The 16,836-nt window shown below is 38.3% G+C and overlaps 1 protein-coding gene across 2 annotated transcripts in view; it reads left to right on the forward strand.

The window, feature by feature from the left end:
* RGPD4 (RANBP2 like and GRIP domain containing 4) overlaps positions 1-16,836 on the forward strand; it is a 34,124-nt gene that overhangs the window by 7,133 nt on the left and 10,155 nt on the right. For both annotated transcript variants that reach the window (XM_050331227.1, XM_050331228.1), the window contains exons 7-20: positions 269-461; positions 1,174-1,264; positions 2,155-2,364; positions 2,856-3,034; positions 3,119-3,294; positions 3,604-3,727; positions 4,064-4,225; positions 4,541-4,678; positions 4,769-4,915; positions 5,348-5,530; positions 5,612-5,695; positions 6,189-6,324; positions 6,478-6,575; positions 7,117-11,647. In XM_050331227.1, the coding sequence (XP_050187184.1) occupies positions 269-461; positions 1,174-1,264; positions 2,155-2,364; positions 2,856-3,034; positions 3,119-3,294; positions 3,604-3,727; positions 4,064-4,225; positions 4,541-4,678; positions 4,769-4,915; positions 5,348-5,530; positions 5,612-5,695; positions 6,189-6,324; positions 6,478-6,575; positions 7,117-11,647 (6,452 nt within the window). The remainder of the gene's footprint in view (positions 1-268; positions 462-1,173; positions 1,265-2,154; positions 2,365-2,855; positions 3,035-3,118; positions 3,295-3,603; positions 3,728-4,063; positions 4,226-4,540; positions 4,679-4,768; positions 4,916-5,347; positions 5,531-5,611; positions 5,696-6,188; positions 6,325-6,477; positions 6,576-7,116; positions 11,648-16,836) is intronic.

The following is a 16,836-nucleotide window of genomic DNA, read 5'->3' on the forward strand; positions in this document are numbered from 1 at the left end:
TACATCTGCCTTAGTGAACAAGTGTATCTACATGGTTCAGGAGAATAGTTTTGAAAGTAGCTGTGCAAAAATGTGCTGAAAAAGATTATAAATATCTAGATAATGTTTACTCTGTTTACTTGCTAGTGACTTGGGTTTAAACAATAGAGACATTACTGACCATTGACTCACAAAGTTACTCAATTCACAGTTAAATAGCATGAACCAAAATCACCTTCTATAGCTTTTACTAGGACTCTGTTTTGAATGAGTCTTCTCTACATTTTAGTTTTGACCGAGCACTTCAGTCAGTGAAACCATATGTGAATGGGGCTGATGAGTTGTCTCGCACCTATGTGGAAATGAAAGGACAGCTGTACATGCATGCTGGAACTTTGCTGCTGAAAATGGCCCAACACAATGAGGCACAGTGGAGAGCTGTGTGTGAACTGGCAGCATTGTGTTATCTCATAAGTTTCCAGGTAAGTGATTTTCCAGTTTATGCCTTTAGTTGATGCAGTTCTCGAAATGTTCTTGCTGTGCACATGTTGAACTCCTGTATTCCCGAGATGAACTAGTGCTTGTCTACCTAAAGGAGGACTCCGTCCTCACTCTTTCACATTTGTTTAAAAGGTTTCAAATGACATGAATAGGGTAAAAGAATACCTTCAGGTGTTTCCCTTTTCAGAGTAACCTGATTCTTAAAGGTCAGTGCATTTATTTCCTGCAGTATGTTCCCTTTTCTGTAGTACAGCTGAATACACATGTTGAGTGTTACTGCTATAGGGAGGCAAGGAGAGGAATTCAGTAATTCCCATATACCTTTTGTGTAGGCAGCAGAAATAAAAATATCAAACTCCTTTGCCCTATGAATTCTTTGCCTCGATCATCCTTTTTATGCCATTGCTTGCATCCCAGATATTACATGCCCTTGTGTACACTTAAGATTACTTTTAATAGCTGTAATTGCACACTTATGGGCTTCAGGTGGATTCTCTACTCTCTTCACCCACCCCATCCCACACAAACCCCATCCCTGGACAGATGATGCAGTACCTTCAGAATGAATGATGTCTGTTTTTCCTGTAGTTTGAAAATGCTAAAAAGACACTAGTTTCCGAATTTCTAAGATGTATTTAAATGTTCTGCTCCTACTGTGAAAAAGCTTTAACAATTTTCTCATTACTTTACCAGGTTCCTAAACCAAAGTCAAAAGTAATAAAAGGGGATCAAACTGGACAAGATGTGCTGGAAATGTTGGCCTGTGATCGAAAAAGCCAGTCTGGTAATAAAAATAGCTGCATAGTTCCATTTTAGTGTTAGAGTTACTGTAAAAGCTAAGTGATTTGTTAAAGAATGCATTTGTAATCTTCTAACGTTACCACTCCAATATGCAGTAAAACTTTCTAGATTCTGACTACATATGTAAAACAAAATACTAGTTTGGTCCTGACACCAAAAGTGGGGTTTTTTTCTCCTCTTAAGCATGCTGGTAGAGTGTGTTCTTTTTTTTTTCTTTTTTTTTTCAAGGGTGGTGAGGGTTTTTTCCACCTTCTTGACTCTCCAGCACACTACAGTAGAATTTAACTTTTATGGTCTCTTAATCTTCTTGAAATTGCTTTTGCCTACTGATACTATTTTACAAGTATTTTTAACCCCAAGAGGAAAAGAAAATATTACTCTTTGTATCCCTGATCTTTTCATTCTTACTTGTTCTTCAGCATTTTTTTTTTTTTTTTTGCTGCTAAGTACAGACAGTTTTTCAGTCTACAGAATTCTTACAGGACCTAAATGAAAACAAATGAATGCACTAGACATCAGGTTCAGTTATTTCAGAATGGATTTCATTAATGCAGGCTTCTACTTCTATTATAGGTACTTATTTTAAGGTCAGTTGCAATGCCCCTAGAATAGTAATGGTAAGATGGCTTTGTTTTCCCAAAGAGCTGGATTTGCAAATGCCTTGGCATTGTTGTCACTAAGAGCTTGGAAAGCTTATGTGCTGAAACACTGACCTAATTACAGGGAGAACGTATCTTAGCAGTCTGTAGGTTTCATAAGGGGAAATCCTGATTCCTGCCGAGGCTTCAGTAGCAAAGAACAGTCCAGCATAGCAAATGCTACATTCCTCATGTTCACTGCTTTGTTAATGTGAAGTGTATTTCTGTTTTCTAGGTCATATGCTGCTGAACTTAAGCCACGGCAAGCAAGACTTCTTTAAAGAGATTGTGGAATCATTTGCAAACAAGAGTGGTTCATTTACATTGTTTGATAGCCTGTTTGAGAGTGGAGCTTCAAGGGAGAGATCTTTTATTGGCACAGATGATATTGGAAATGTCAGTACACAAGCACCAGTGCAAATGGAACTCAATAAATATGATATTGGTAAGAGGTGTTACTTTCTGAAACTCAACACAGCTTTGTGTACTGGAAGTTCTTCTACAAATACTTCATATTGCAACAAAAGACAAATACCTGGAATAGCTGTCCAGTTGCCCTAATGTCCTAGGAAAAACTTGTACCTTACTGCAAAGTAGAGAAGTGCTTCTTGAATAATGCCTTTGAGATTTCTGGAGAAGGAAACAGGTTGGCTAAAATTAGTTGCCTGTTGGACTGAGTAAGGTGAGGATGGATATGGAGGAAATCTGAGAGTCACCCCCTCAGAAGTTTAGGGGGTTGATGTCTTTGAGCACTTAGATGAACATGATATGTTTGGCTACTCTGAAGTTTGTAATCCTTCATAAGTGAAAGCTGGAATCTTGCATTGATCTTTGGCTGCTCTGACAGAGGGAAATGTGAAACCCAACTTTGATCAGATACAAGTCTTGATAACTTGTAGGAAACTGACATCTGCATCCAACCTTGTTTTTGCACAGGTGCTGTTCGAATGCACAATGGCAGTCTCCAGCACCTTGTGTGGCTTGGCTTGCAGTGGAACTCTATGTCAGTTTTACCCCCGATGCGTAAGTGGTTGAAACAACTTTTCCACTTGCCCCAGGAAACATCAAGACTTGAGACAGATGCTCCTGAATCCATTTGCTTGTTAGACCTTGAAGTAAGTAAACTTTCCAAGTTTCTTCATGTACCATACAAATTAAGTTCTGTTTGGTTTTTTAATACTTTATATTTATAAAAACAGGTGTTCCTACTTGGGGTGGTATTCACTAGCAACCTGCAATTGCAAGAGAAGTTTAATTCTCACTACAGTGCACATCAGCCTCAATTCTTACCATTGCCAGTGTGCAAACAACTCTATACCGAAGACCAAAGATCCTGGTGGGATGCTGTTCGTACCCTTCTTCAGAGAAAATCAATGTAAGGCTTTTTGAGTTTAGGGATGTTTGATCAAGATCCCTAAAGGGAGTTAGAGCGGCTTTAATTGGTCCCAATAGCTTCTTGAAACATTAGGTTTTTTGGACATATTTTGGATGTTGAAGCTTTGTTCTAGTAGGGATTTGATGCATTTGAAAGACTTGTAAAAGTGAAATTTTTAATTTCTAACAATGCATTTCTAAACAAGGCAGGTTAGAACTAAAACCATGGGCTGTATTCATCAAGTAAATGCTATGTGAACAGGTGAGAAACATAAAATCCTAATGAAGAAATGTTTCTTCTCATATTCAGACCAGGAACAGCAGCAAAACTGAGGCTTACTGTACAGCATGGCATAAGTACTCTGCGAACACTGGAGAAGCATGGCCTGCAACCTGCCTTAATCATACACTGGGCAAAAAGCTTGCAAAAAACAGTAAGCTGAGATTGTTTTTAAATATGTAGAAGTGTTTTTCTCTGTTTTCCAAACTATGAACAGACTTGGGGGGCAAGGGATCAGATCAGTATGTATTACTGAGAACAGCTGTTTATTTTATTAGGCAAATTTGTTGCTCTAGTCACTCTATAAAGTATTGGTCCTGAATTGTAATGTTATTTTCTACGTGTATATTACTTTACATAGCTACTTTGTTTAGTGTGAAAGAAGGACTCTTGAAACTTTTAAAGAAAATAGGACAAGGATTTGTATGAATAGCATTTTGACCTGAACTTGTGGAAATAACACGTGCTTCTGTTCCGTTTTCTTCACCAGGGAATTAACCTCAACTCTTTCTATGACCAGAAGGAATACATTGGACGAAGTGTCTATTACTGGAAGAAAGTTTTGCCTATGCTGGAAATTATCAAAAAAAAGAGGAGTATTTCTGAACCTACTGATCCTCTCTTCAAACACTTCCATAGTGTAGACATTCAGGTACAGATTGATTAAGCCAAGGCTGAAGTAAGAGAGGGTCTATGTCAGAAACGTACCTAGTTGAGGGATTTTTGTCTACATTGTGCAACTCATGTTATTACTAGGAAACTATTAATGATGAGATTTGGTAATATCAGCATTTGATAAAGGGGGAAAATTCCTTACAACTTTAATCTTAACTTTAAAATCGTGTTTATGATTGGAAGGCACTGAACACCCTTAGTACAAACTTTCTTGAAAAAGAATTCTCCCTGTATTATAGGAAAAAATGTCATTCCATTGTTAGGTATGAGTTGTCCTTCACTTTATTTGTAGGTCTTTCAGGTTGCAGCATATGAAGAAGAGGCACATATAGCATTTGCTATGTTGGATGCAGTTGATGGCAAAACTGATGATGCTTTGTTAGCGTTTGAAGCTATTGAGAATGTGGTTTCGTACTGGAATCTTGCCATGGTAAGTTTGTAAGTTACATTACCCTGAAATGCTTTCCTTTATTCAGTTGCCTTCTGACTGATACTAATTAATCTGTGTCTTGTTCTTTAGATTTTCCAAAGAAAGGCAGAAGAGATTGAAAATGATGCCATGCTACCAGAAGAACACGAGGAGCACAAAACCTATCTTCTTAAAGCCAGGTATTATCTAATGAAGATCATTGCGGAAAGCTCCTCAGATATGTCAGTAACTGAGAAAGTAAGTAATTCTTGCTTTAAGAACTTGTTTCAAGACATGCAGTGGCTTAGATTACTGTTTCAAAATGAAGCTGTTTTCATTTAGGTTAGATTTTTGGACCAGTCCTTGCATTAAAGCAGGTTAAACTCTTGGTAACTTCTGTAACCTATCAGATTATGTATTATCCTGGTTCCTCTATGCATGAAAGCTTTAACATAAACAAATAGTTTTGCCACTGCCTTTTTATAAAAGTTGATAGTTTGAAAAAAATATAATTACTTGTGGGAATTGTTTTCTTATGTGAATCTTAACAGATTTAGAGCTTTTCTGAAAAAGAAAGCAGTATTTTTGTAATGAAAGCCTTGTGAGTTGTTCAGTCAGAATTCTGAATGTAATCTCTCTTGCTGTGAGGGAGAATTGCAGTCATGACTCATATTGCAAAAAACTTTCTAGTTGCCAGTGTCTATTGAAACTGTGAGAGAAGTGCTAGATACAGTGATCCAGGAACTTGGTGAGAATGGTGAAGAGGGAAGTCTTGCCTTCAGAAATGGTCTGTCACGAACTGTAGATTCAGCAGTGAAACATTCCACTCCATCACCAACTAAGTTCTCTTTTTCGCCAACTAAGAGCTACAAGGTATGTTGGCCAGTTATTATTTCAGGGAATTACTATGTTTGAAGAACAATTCATAAGATTCAAATAATTTTTTTTTCCTAGTTTTCTCCTAAAACTCCTCCTCAGTGGGCAGAAGATCACAAATCTATACTTCAAATGATTTGTCAGCAAGTGGAGGCTTTGAAGGTAAAAATTTTGTCACCATATTCAGTGAAAAACAGTTGGCCTTTTAGTTATGTTAAGGATCCAGTGAAAATAGCATGGGCTAATTTACTGTTTCTAGAATTATTTTCTGTAAATATCTACGTAAAATGCATACAATATCGACCTAAAATGAGTAACTTCTTTAGGAGTTAAGCATGTATGCTGAGGCAGCCCTTCTAGGGACTGTATGCAGAGTTCTGCTTTTATCAGTTCGGTTCTCATCCACTTGGGGCTCTGTTTTGGTTTGTGCTTTTTTACTGGCTTGTTCTGGCTTTGGAACACTATGTTAGTACTTTGTACTGCATGGGCAGATCCTGCATGATTCTGGCAGGTACTTATTGGGGATTTCTTAAATTACCACCACCACTGAGCTTGAAAATGTCTTTAAATAGCCAAAGGGTAGGGATCACGTTTTCTTCTATAAATACCTGTGTGATACATACTTACACTCTTGCTTGGAATGCTGTCTTGACAGAATGAAATGCAAGAAATGAAACTTAATAATTCCAACACAAATGCGTCTTCTCGCTGGCCAGCTGAAAACTATGGAACAGATACAATGCCAGACGGTTATCAGAGAGCACAAAATCTTCATGAAGCACCATTAACAGGCAAGTTGTTGCAGAATTTGTACCTAAATGCTCAGCTAGTGCCAAAATGTTTAATGATTCACAATTAAAAACTGATTGCAATGGAGAGTTCATTCAAAACAACAACAAAAGATGATCAAGTGTAAACTTTGTTTTCCTCGTGTTCCTTTTTAGTTGCTACCACTGGTCCATCTGTGTTCTACAGCCAGTCTCCTGCCTATAACTCTCAGTATCTTCTTGGAACTGCTGCAACCAATGTAACACCAGCAAAGGTGAGAACAAATCAACTCACTTAAGCTGCTTCCAGTGATCTCCTGAAAAAGTGACTGCTTTTGATTCTGTACATAGTTGGATGTAATTGCAGTTCCTTATGCAGAATTTGGTGAACTTGGACTGCTAGGGCTAAACTGATACTTTGTCTTTCTGCCTAATTTTTGGGATATGGAGTTTAGGAGGAAAAACCAGCAAAATATCTGCTATATGTTAGTACATTTCTCCTACAGAGTATGTATGATAGCACTTAACTATCCTCCGCTCCAAGCAGCATGGCAAAAGAAAATGGGGTTTTCAAGGCTTTTTTTTAATCATAAAAAAGCAACCCACTCATATTGTGCCCCTTTTTCAATGCTTATTTTCAAATGCCCTTCAAGATTTAATCAGTTTAAATTAAGGTAAAATTAGTGAAGGTTTAAACTTGTATGAAAGTATGCCTTCCTTTGAAGATTACATGTTATGTGGGCTTCAGCACAAGTAAGTTTTTGTCCTCTGTGTTATCACAGTAAGCAAAGCACTTGTTTTCTGCTTTTTCTTTAGCCCCCTGTCTATGGCATGAACCGACTTACACCTCAGCCACATATATATTCCTATCAACCACCAATGCATACACCACCTCTGCAAAACACTTCTGGTTGTATGTTTTCCCAAGAAATGTACGGCCCACCTCTGCGTTTTGATTCTCCTGGTACTGCGCTCATCTCTCCTCGTGCGGGTGATGACTATTACAATTACAGCGTTCCACAGGCAAGCACAAATCCAACACTGCCTAAACCAGGCTACTTCACAAACCGTTCAGTCACACCACCAACTTTAAAGCCCGCAGAACCAAAAGTGATGCCTAAATTTGGACAGCCAGGAACAGCTGAAGGATCAAAAACACCTCTGCCAACACCAGCACAGCCAAGTCAGACACCAACTTTTAAATTTAAACCTAATTTCAAGTCTAATGATGGAGACTTCACCTTTTCTGCTCCCCCTCAAGTAGCACCACAGCCTCTTAATGCACCTATTAATAGCAGAGAAAGCCTCTTGGATCTTCTAACATCTGATAAACCTTTACAGGATGATAGATACATCGAACAAAAGCCAGTTAATGATCACACAAATAGTTCAAGAAATATCTTTAATTTTAGCAATAAACATATTCCAGGCATCTCTCTTAGAGAGAACATGGGACAAAATGCACATAAAAACCTGTGTTTTGACAAGAACGATACATTTAGTGTTCAAGAACCAAACAAGCCTGTATTTATGACTTCAAATTCAGATTTGGCCAATAGAAGTCATGAAACAGAGGGAGGAAGCACCCATGGTGGAGATGAGGATGATGATGGTCCTCATTTTGATCCTGTAGTGCCACTCCCTGATAAGATTGAAGTAAAGACAGGTGAGGAAGATGAAGAAGAATTCTTCTGCAACAGAGCCAAGCTCTTTCGTTTTGATGCAGAAACTAAAGAATGGAAAGAAAGGGGAATCGGAAATGTGAAAATACTGAAACATAAAGTATCTGGCAAATTTCGTCTCTTAATGAGGCGGGACCAAGTGCTGAAAATCTGTGCAAATCACTACATAAATACTGATATGAAATTAACTCCAAATGCTACATCAGATAAGTCATTTGTATGGCATGCTTTAGATTACGCAGATGAGTTGCCAAAACCAGAACAGCTTGCAATTAGATTTAAAACGCCTGAGGAAGCAATGCTTTTCAAAAAAAGGTTTGAGGAAGCACAGAATATTTTAAGATCCTTAGGATCAAATGCTGACGCATCTGTGACTCAGAATAGTGGAACTGCAAAAGAAACAACAAATCAGAACATCAAGGAGCCTAGCAGATCCATTTCTGGAACCCTGAACCTCAACTTTCAGTTCCCTAAAGATGGCGTGAGCAGTGAATCTGACAGCAAAAGCAGCCTTACAGCTACATCAACTGCATCTGGCCCTGCTATTTCATTTGGAAAAGATGCTCAGCAAGCCTATTCTGGTGGGTTTGGGCAGCATCTCATGAAGAAGGATCAATGGGAGTGTAAAGTATGTTTAGTTCCAAATGAAGCAACTGCAAAGAATTGTGTATCCTGTCAAAATCCAAATCCAGATGTGCGGGAAACACAGGACACCCCAGTAACTGGCTCTGTAAGTTTCAAAGCTAGTGATAACACAGTGCAGGACAACTTTGGATCTGCTTTTGCTAAAAAGGAAGGTCAATGGGACTGCAGTGTCTGTTCAGTAAGAAATGAACCCACTGCCTCCAAGTGTGTTGCCTGCCAGAATCCAAACAAAAGTAATACAGGAATATCTGGTCAACAAAATTCTGCTAAATTTGGCCAAGCAATTGCTCCAAAGGCTATTCAAAATGACTTGAGTACTGCTTTTTCTAAAAAAGAAGGTCAGTGGGACTGCTCTGTATGCCTAGTTCGAAATGAAGCAAAAGATGTGAACTGCTGTTCTTGTCAGAGTCCTAACCCTCAAAATCAACCTACTGTTCAGGCATCCCCTGCTCCTGGGTTTGGTTCCATTGCTGATACAAGTAAGCCACAGAAAAATGGGTTTGAAGGGCTTTTTACTAAAAAGGAAGGGCAGTGGGATTGTAGTACTTGCTTTGTGAGGAATGAAGGTTCTTCACCAGCCTGTAAAGCCTGCCAAACACCAAATCCATCTGGTAAGCCTTCTGGTGATGCTTCGTCAGCTCCTACTTTTGGCTTGAAAAGTAAATTACCTGAACTTGATGGAGGACAGTTAGGAACAGGCTTTAAGTTTGGTCTTGAGCAAGGCAAGACGCCATCATTTACATTTCAGATTTCTTCTGATACTGAATCTAAGCCTGCAAAGGAAGGATTTAACTTTTCAATGCAAGTGCCTGCAGGTGGATTTAAGTTTGGGATACAGGAGTCCAGTAAGAATACCACAAAGAAAGATGAACCATCCAAAGAGTGTACAACTGGCTTCTTAAAAAGCACTGATGAAAAAGACAAAAAGGAACTGCCTTCAGATAGTGGAATTGGATTCCAATTTCAAGAAACTGCAGACAAGGAGAAAGGTGACTTTGTTTTTGGGCAAAATAGCAGCACTTCTACTTTTGCTGAGCTTGCAAAAAGTACTCCTAAGGAAGGCTTTCAATTTGGCAAAAAGGACCCTAACTTCAAAGGCTTTTCAGGTGCGGGTGAAAAGCTGTTTTCTACACAGAATTCTAAAATGGATCACAAAGCAAACACATCTGCTGACAGTGAGAAGGATGATGATGTGTATAAGACAGAGGACAGTGATGATATCCATTTTGAACCTATAGTTCAGATGCCTGAAAAAATAGAACCATTTACTGGAGAGGAAGATGAGAAAGTGTTATACTCCCAAAGAGTAAAGTTGTTCAGGTTTGATCCAGAAACAAGCCAGTGGAAAGAACGTGGAGTGGGCAACCTGAAGATTCTTAAAAATGAAGTTAATGGCAAAGTAAGAATATTGATGCGTCGTGAACAGGTACTAAAGGTGTGTGCAAATCACTGGATAACAACAACAATGAACTTGAAACAACTCTCTGGCTCAGACAAAGCATGGATGTGGATGGCCAATGACTTCTCTGATGGTGATGCAAAGTTGGAACATCTGGCAGCAAAATTCAAGACACCAGAGCAGGCTGAGGAGTTCAAAGAGAAATTTGAAGAATGTCAGAGGCTACTGCTAGACATACCACTGCAGACACCCCATAAACTAGTTGATACAGGTAGGACAGCTCAGCTTATACAGAAAGCAGAAGAAATGAAGTGTGGCTTAAAAGATCTCAAAACCTTTTTGACAGATGACAAAACTAAACTGTCAGAAGAGGAAAATGTCAGCTCTGTTAGTGCCAACAGTACTTCTGATCTGGTTATAAAGCCACATGCTGAAAGTACTGGCCCTACTCTGGAATGGGATAACTATGACTTGCGTGAAGAAGCATTGGATGATAGTGTAAGTAGTTCTGTATATGCAACACCTCTTGAAAGTAGCCCTGTAAGGAAAAATCTGTTTAGATTTGGAGAGTCTACCACTGGTTTTAGTTTTAGCTTTAAATCTGCCTTAAGCCCGTGCAAATCTCCTGCCAAACAGAATCAAAGTAGAACATCAGTAGGCACAGATGAAGATTCTGATGTTACTCAAGAAGAAGAGAGAGATGGACAGTACTTTGAACCTGTGGTACCTCTGCCTGATCTCGTGGAAGTGACCAGTGGTGAGGAAAATGAGCAAGTTGTCTTCAGTCACAGAGCTAAGCTCTACAGATATGACAAAGATGCAAATCAGTGGAAAGAGAGAGGTATTGGGGATATCAAGATATTGCAGAACTATGACAACAAACAAGTGCGTATAGTAATGAGAAGGGACCAGGTACTAAAACTTTGTGCCAATCACAGAATAACACCAGAGATGAATTTGCAGCAGATGAAAGGATCTGATAGAGCATGGGTGTGGACTGCATGTGACTTTGCAGACGGTGAAAGGAAAGTAGAACTTCTGGCTGTGCGATTCAAGCTGCAAGATGTTGCAGACTCATTTAAGCAAACTTTTGATGAAGCAAAGCATGCCCAAGAGAGAGGGACACTGATAACACCTCTTTCTTCTCGTGCCAATACACCAAAGGAATCTCCGTGTGGTAAAAATGCTGTAGCTGTGCTAGAAGAAACGACCAGAGAAAGAACTGACCTCAGCCATGGTGATGATACTTCTGATGTAACTGTAGAGGCTGCAGAGATATCAAACACTTCTGAAACACCAACAAAAACAGTGGTTTCTCCTCCAAAGTTTGTATTTGGATCTGAATCAGTCAAGAGTATTTTCAGTAATGAAAAGTCAAAGACATTCACGTTTGGAAATACTTCAGCCACTGGTTCTCTCTTCGGCTTCAGTTTTAATCCTCCAAAAAAAAGTGAAAACCATATTCCAGCATCTCAGAACACAGCACAGAAAGAAACAGAAGTCTCTGAACCACTGAAAAGTTCTAATGCTACTCAGAAGCCTGTAGACAGCAAGGTAGACAGCTTTCCTACTACAACACAAGATGGTGCCTCTAACTTCTCATTTAGAATTCTGGAAAAAGGTGAGTGTCAACTGAAGTAGTAATTTATTCAACTACGCAATTTACTAAGCAGTCAGCCCTGTGCTATTCATTACTGTTTATTCTCTTGAGAATATATAGTTTTTTTCAGTTCTAATGCAGGTATCCATATGTTCTCCAGAGTTTCAACTAAATGAGGGAATTTTAAGTCATAAGTATTTTCATATAAAAGTGGAAGTGTGTGATGCAGGATGGAGTTTTGTTTACTGAGAAACAATGATTTCAGGTAGGGAGCTGTAACTCTGAAGTGCTGTATCTGAATCTTGGACTTAAATGCTGAAAGTATCTGTGGACTTACTTTTAGAAACTTGAATAGATGGTTGATTTGTAGGTACCTGAGCCTTTGCTCTGAGTCATAAAGTGTGAGAACAGCTAATATATGCTTCAGTTAAAATTTTAATTATCCCTATGATTGAGCAGATGGCTATTTTAAAATGTTTGTTTCAAGTCTTAAATATTGGCCTCTGCAATTTCAGTTGTATAGCTTAAAACCAGATGTTAGCCTGCTTCCTTAGCCTGAGAAGAGATCATGTGATTGCATCCTCAGTTACAGTTTGTCACAGTCTGAAAAAGACGTGCTTACAGAAGTTGTGGCTGTGACGTGACCATTATCATGTGCTGAAGCGTCTTTGTGAGAATGATGGGACACCTCAGCATTATGAACACATACTGTCTGTTTATTAGCTGCAGTGTAATAAAGTGACATGGTGGAAGGTGGTAAACTGCAAGTCTGTTCACATGGGTTGGATAAGCTTGTGTAGAATTAAGAGATGCAATTTCCCACTGTGAAGTATGACTGTGGAATACTTACAGAACATAGATAAGTCTGTTTTATCCTTTGAAAATTCCAGGTAAACACTTATATACAAACAATTTATTTTTTTAGGATTTAATTTTAGCCTTTTTAAATCTAATCCAATGGCCTTTTGGACAAGCACATCCTCCTTGCAACCTGATAGTAAAGGTATTTACATACTGCACTGAATGTGTGATAAAAACACTCTAGCAGGCATGGACAGTAACCCAGCTGTGTCAAAGCAGTTGGCTCAGTAATCCTTATGATTAACATGCATGCTGAAGGAGAGTTCTTAAAATTGTGTATCTGGCTACTGTATGTCCTTTAAAAGAATGTCTTTAGCCCTTAGTATGTTGACATGAGCCGGCACAATGGATGGCCCTGTTTAAGCTTTTGGCTTCTGTTTGCCTTATTTTCTGAGGGTAGCTGCCTTGCACTTCTCCATCACACTTTTGCTGAGTATACACACTGACTGTTAAATTGCTCTTTTCTAGAGAAATGAAATGGTGTTATTTTCAGAGAATGTCTCATAGTGCCTGACGTCTTGTACTCCATGTCAGTGAAGAATGTACTTCCATGTACATTCCTGAAGATCTTGAGACAGATTTTCCTGTAAAACACTTGACAGTATTTAGCCTCTATGGAAACGTTCAATTCAGTTTCCTGATTATCAGTGTTAACTGCTGCAGTTAACGCGAACAGTGTTAAGTGTCTTAAAGGAGTGTGCAGAAATGAGAAAGTGAACTCCTTAGCTACTGCTTATGTGTTTATTAAGTATATAATTTGAAGTACTCCTTAGCTGGTTAGAAAACTCTTGCTGAGTAACTGATTTGTTTACATTCAGGAGTTGTAAACAAAACCGTAACAGCTTACAGTTTGATGATAAGCCATTGTAAGATGTTGCTAATGGTGCTTCTTGCAAGTATGCTTGCTGTAAGCATACTCAGCTCATGCAGTTCAATGGTATTTTAATTTTAAATGTCAAATTTTTAGTCTGCGTAAGACAGTCTTCTAATGTTAGTGTCTTGCATTGTTTAAAAGTTTCAAAATGTCATTCCAAACACCATTTTCCCAAAGTTGTATTTTTGGAGAAGCTGTTCTTATTTAAACACTGAACTTCTGTTCTGTATGCGCTATCTAAAAAATCACCTGTTCTGTGTTCTTAGGCGTCCCTGTGTTGTCTGTGCATCGTTTATTAACAATTCAATTATATTTTCATCATTTGATGTGTATAATGTGAAGTGATTAAGCATTCTATGCCAATGCATACATGCAAGAACTATTCTTACCTCAAATTGATCTTGGTTTTATACTGGGGGGTTTTATGGTTGGGGGGAATGTGTTTAAAGAAACAAAAAAAGTGTGTCTCTCTGGTGCTTCAGGCTGTTCATTACTTGTATTCCTTTGATAATTAGGTTATGATTATATATTCAGTGATATTTACAGTTACTTGTCTTCAGTGTAGGTTCTTGGTGGCTTTGTTTTGAGCTCTGACTTAACAGTAAAGGATTTTGAACAGTCCTTCCTAAATTAGGTTTACTCAATACAAATACAGTATGAGGCTTTCTCATGGTACAAGTCTGTTGGGAAGAGGCTTCTGAGTTGTGCTAGAGCAACAACTCAAATTTAACCTCAGAGTAGTTCTCACCTTCATGCAGAAGTATGTATGTTTTTCTCAGGTCAGATCATGAGCTTTTTATAAGTGCTTGTCCTGGTTTCAGCTAGGATAGAGTTAATTTCTTCTCAGGAGCTGGTAGAGTGCTGTGTTTTGGATTCAGTATGAGAGTAATGCTGATAACACTGCTTTGGCTGCTGCTATGTAGTGCTTACCCGAAGTCAAGGACCTTTTTTTGTGTCATGCTGTGCTAGTGAGAAGGTGCACAAAAAAAGCTGGGAGGGAGCATTGCTGACACAGGTGACTCAAACTGCCCAAAGGGATATTCCACACCACAGAATATCATGCCCAGTACATAAACCAGGGAGTTACTTGCGGTATCGGGGTGGAGGGATGGGCTCTGGCATGAGTCAGCAGGTGGTGAGCAGAGGTATTGTGCATCACTTGTTTTTCCTTGGGTTCTACTTTTTCTTTGATTATTATTCTTCACTGTTATTATATTTTACTTCTATTTCAGTTATTAGTGTTCTTAACCTACAAGTTCTACTTTTGATTCTCCTCCCCATTCTACCACAGTGGGGGGTGTGGTGCTTAGTTGCCAGCTGGGGTTAAACCACAACAGTGCTTTACCAGTTTGAGTCATGTTAGTTGCATGTTACTGTAGCTGCTACATGCATTAGGGTTTAAACTCTGGTGCTTTTTTCCTTATATCCAGAAGATATTCACTGATAAATGCATGAAAAAACATATCACTATTGTGACTAGCTAGAGATATTTAGGCCTACCTGGTCTTAATGTCAGTTAAAATAAAAGGAAAAATACAATACACAATTGAAAACTTTTGTGCATGATATTGCCCTTAATTTTGTTTCTTTCATATGCTAATGATGTTTTGTGTGAATTTTTTTCCCCCCAAAATAGAAAGTTCAATTATCCTAAAACCAACAGTCTTTTCAGAATATGTTGTACGTATGCATGGCTCTTTGTTTTCATGGCTGCCTGTGAAGATGTATTTAAGCTGTTTGCAGCAGTAATCTTTGTTGAACTCTTTTGTCGCTTTGAGTGGATGTTTGGAGCACTAGAGTCTTAGTCCAGTGTTTCATAGATCAATTTTATGGAGAACTTTACTTAATAATTAATCTGAAGTGACTTGTTAATGTATTTCTCTTATTCAGCTATTTGCACAAAGGCTACTGAAAGAGACTGCATGATAACTCTGAGAATGCTGTTTGTCAAATGGGATGAGCAATGAGGGTGGTAAAACACTGGAACAGAATCATCTGTTTCTAGGTTCTTCTAGTTAGCTTTCTACTGCTCAAATTAAAGGAAACACACACTTTTACTGTCTACCTGACTGACTTGGAAGAAGTTTTTTGTTGTCAAAAATAAATATTTGACAATTCTCTAATCCTAAGGAAAGCTGGTTTTTTGCTGTAGGACTAAATGTTCTACACTTAAACCTCTGAAGCTGACACTTGCTTAACTAATGTGAGAGAATAAAACACATAATATGCAGGATATCTGCATATCTTTATAACATGGTACTAGGTGTACTTCTGATTCTTAAATCAGATAGGGTGAAGTTTTTGTATAACATTCTGAGAAAATGTATGAAAATATCTATAGCCTACTGTTGTGATATGAACATAAAAATTTGCTGTTCAAGAGTTTTATCATATGTCTGCTTTCTACAGGCTCAGATCCTGTAGATCTAAAAAAAAAAAAAAATCCAAAACAAAAACAAACAAAATAGTAAAAAATATTACTTTACAAGGCTGTATGTCCTGGTAATGGGTGTGAGCTACAGTCTGGTGTATTTAAGTGCCTGAAATGATTAATTTGTAATCAAAGGGAGAGTCAGTTGGGGCAAAGACTGGGGGCGGAAGGAATACTTCAAAGAAAGACATAAGTTTGAATCAGTACTTGGGATTTTGTTTTTACTTTACTATTCTTTATATTGCTCTTATCTACTGGCAGATAGTAGTGAGACAACTGCTTTTAAAAGGTAGACTTATTTTAGTGTGTCACTTGCACGAGAGGATTAAGGGATATGTCTGTAAACATTACACGTCTCTTCTGTCCTTGTCTCCTCCTGCAATGATGATTGCTAAATTGTATGCTCAGGAAAATCAGTGTCTTTCAGGAACTGATTTCTAGCTTAAGATTTGGTTTTCCACTGACTACACTGTGCCACAGACTTATCAAATATTTTTTTAGTGAAAAGCACAGTGAGCTTTTAAGACCACCCTTTTTTATTCTGCTGACTAGTTTAACTCAAATCTGGATAATGTGAACAAATAGGCTGAGGTACTAAAGCAATCAGACTGTTCTTGGAAACAACTGATGTGCGGCTACTGATGTGCTCATGGGGTAATTCTTATAAAAAAGTTTTGGTTTTCACACCTTTATTCCCAAACTTGCCATCCCAAAACAACACTAAAACCTAAACAAACAGAAGCTCAACCAAGCCATAGATAATGTTTAAATTGGTATATCTTCCCTCTTTGCTTCTGTTCTCTCATAATAAACTCAAATATTTGTTTCCAAAGCTGTCTGCTTGTCCTTATAGCCATGTTTATCTGCAGTTTGCTCTAGGCTTTACTTTCAGCTTTAACCTTTGATCATGCACTGTTCTCAGTACCAGAGGGATGGGCACTTTATTGTACAAGGAGAGAGGGTAAAAAGCTATATAATAAAATTGATAGTGATGCTTGTCCTTGCTAGAAAAGCTAACCTGAAAGCAATATTTTCTGTTGTTCA

The sequence above is a fragment of the Myiozetetes cayanensis genome, unplaced genomic scaffold (assembly GCF_022539395.1).
Source record: "Myiozetetes cayanensis isolate MyiCay16 unplaced genomic scaffold, myiCay2020 scf5-8, whole genome shotgun sequence".
Lineage (NCBI taxonomy): Eukaryota > Metazoa > Chordata > Aves > Passeriformes > Tyrannidae > Myiozetetes > Myiozetetes cayanensis.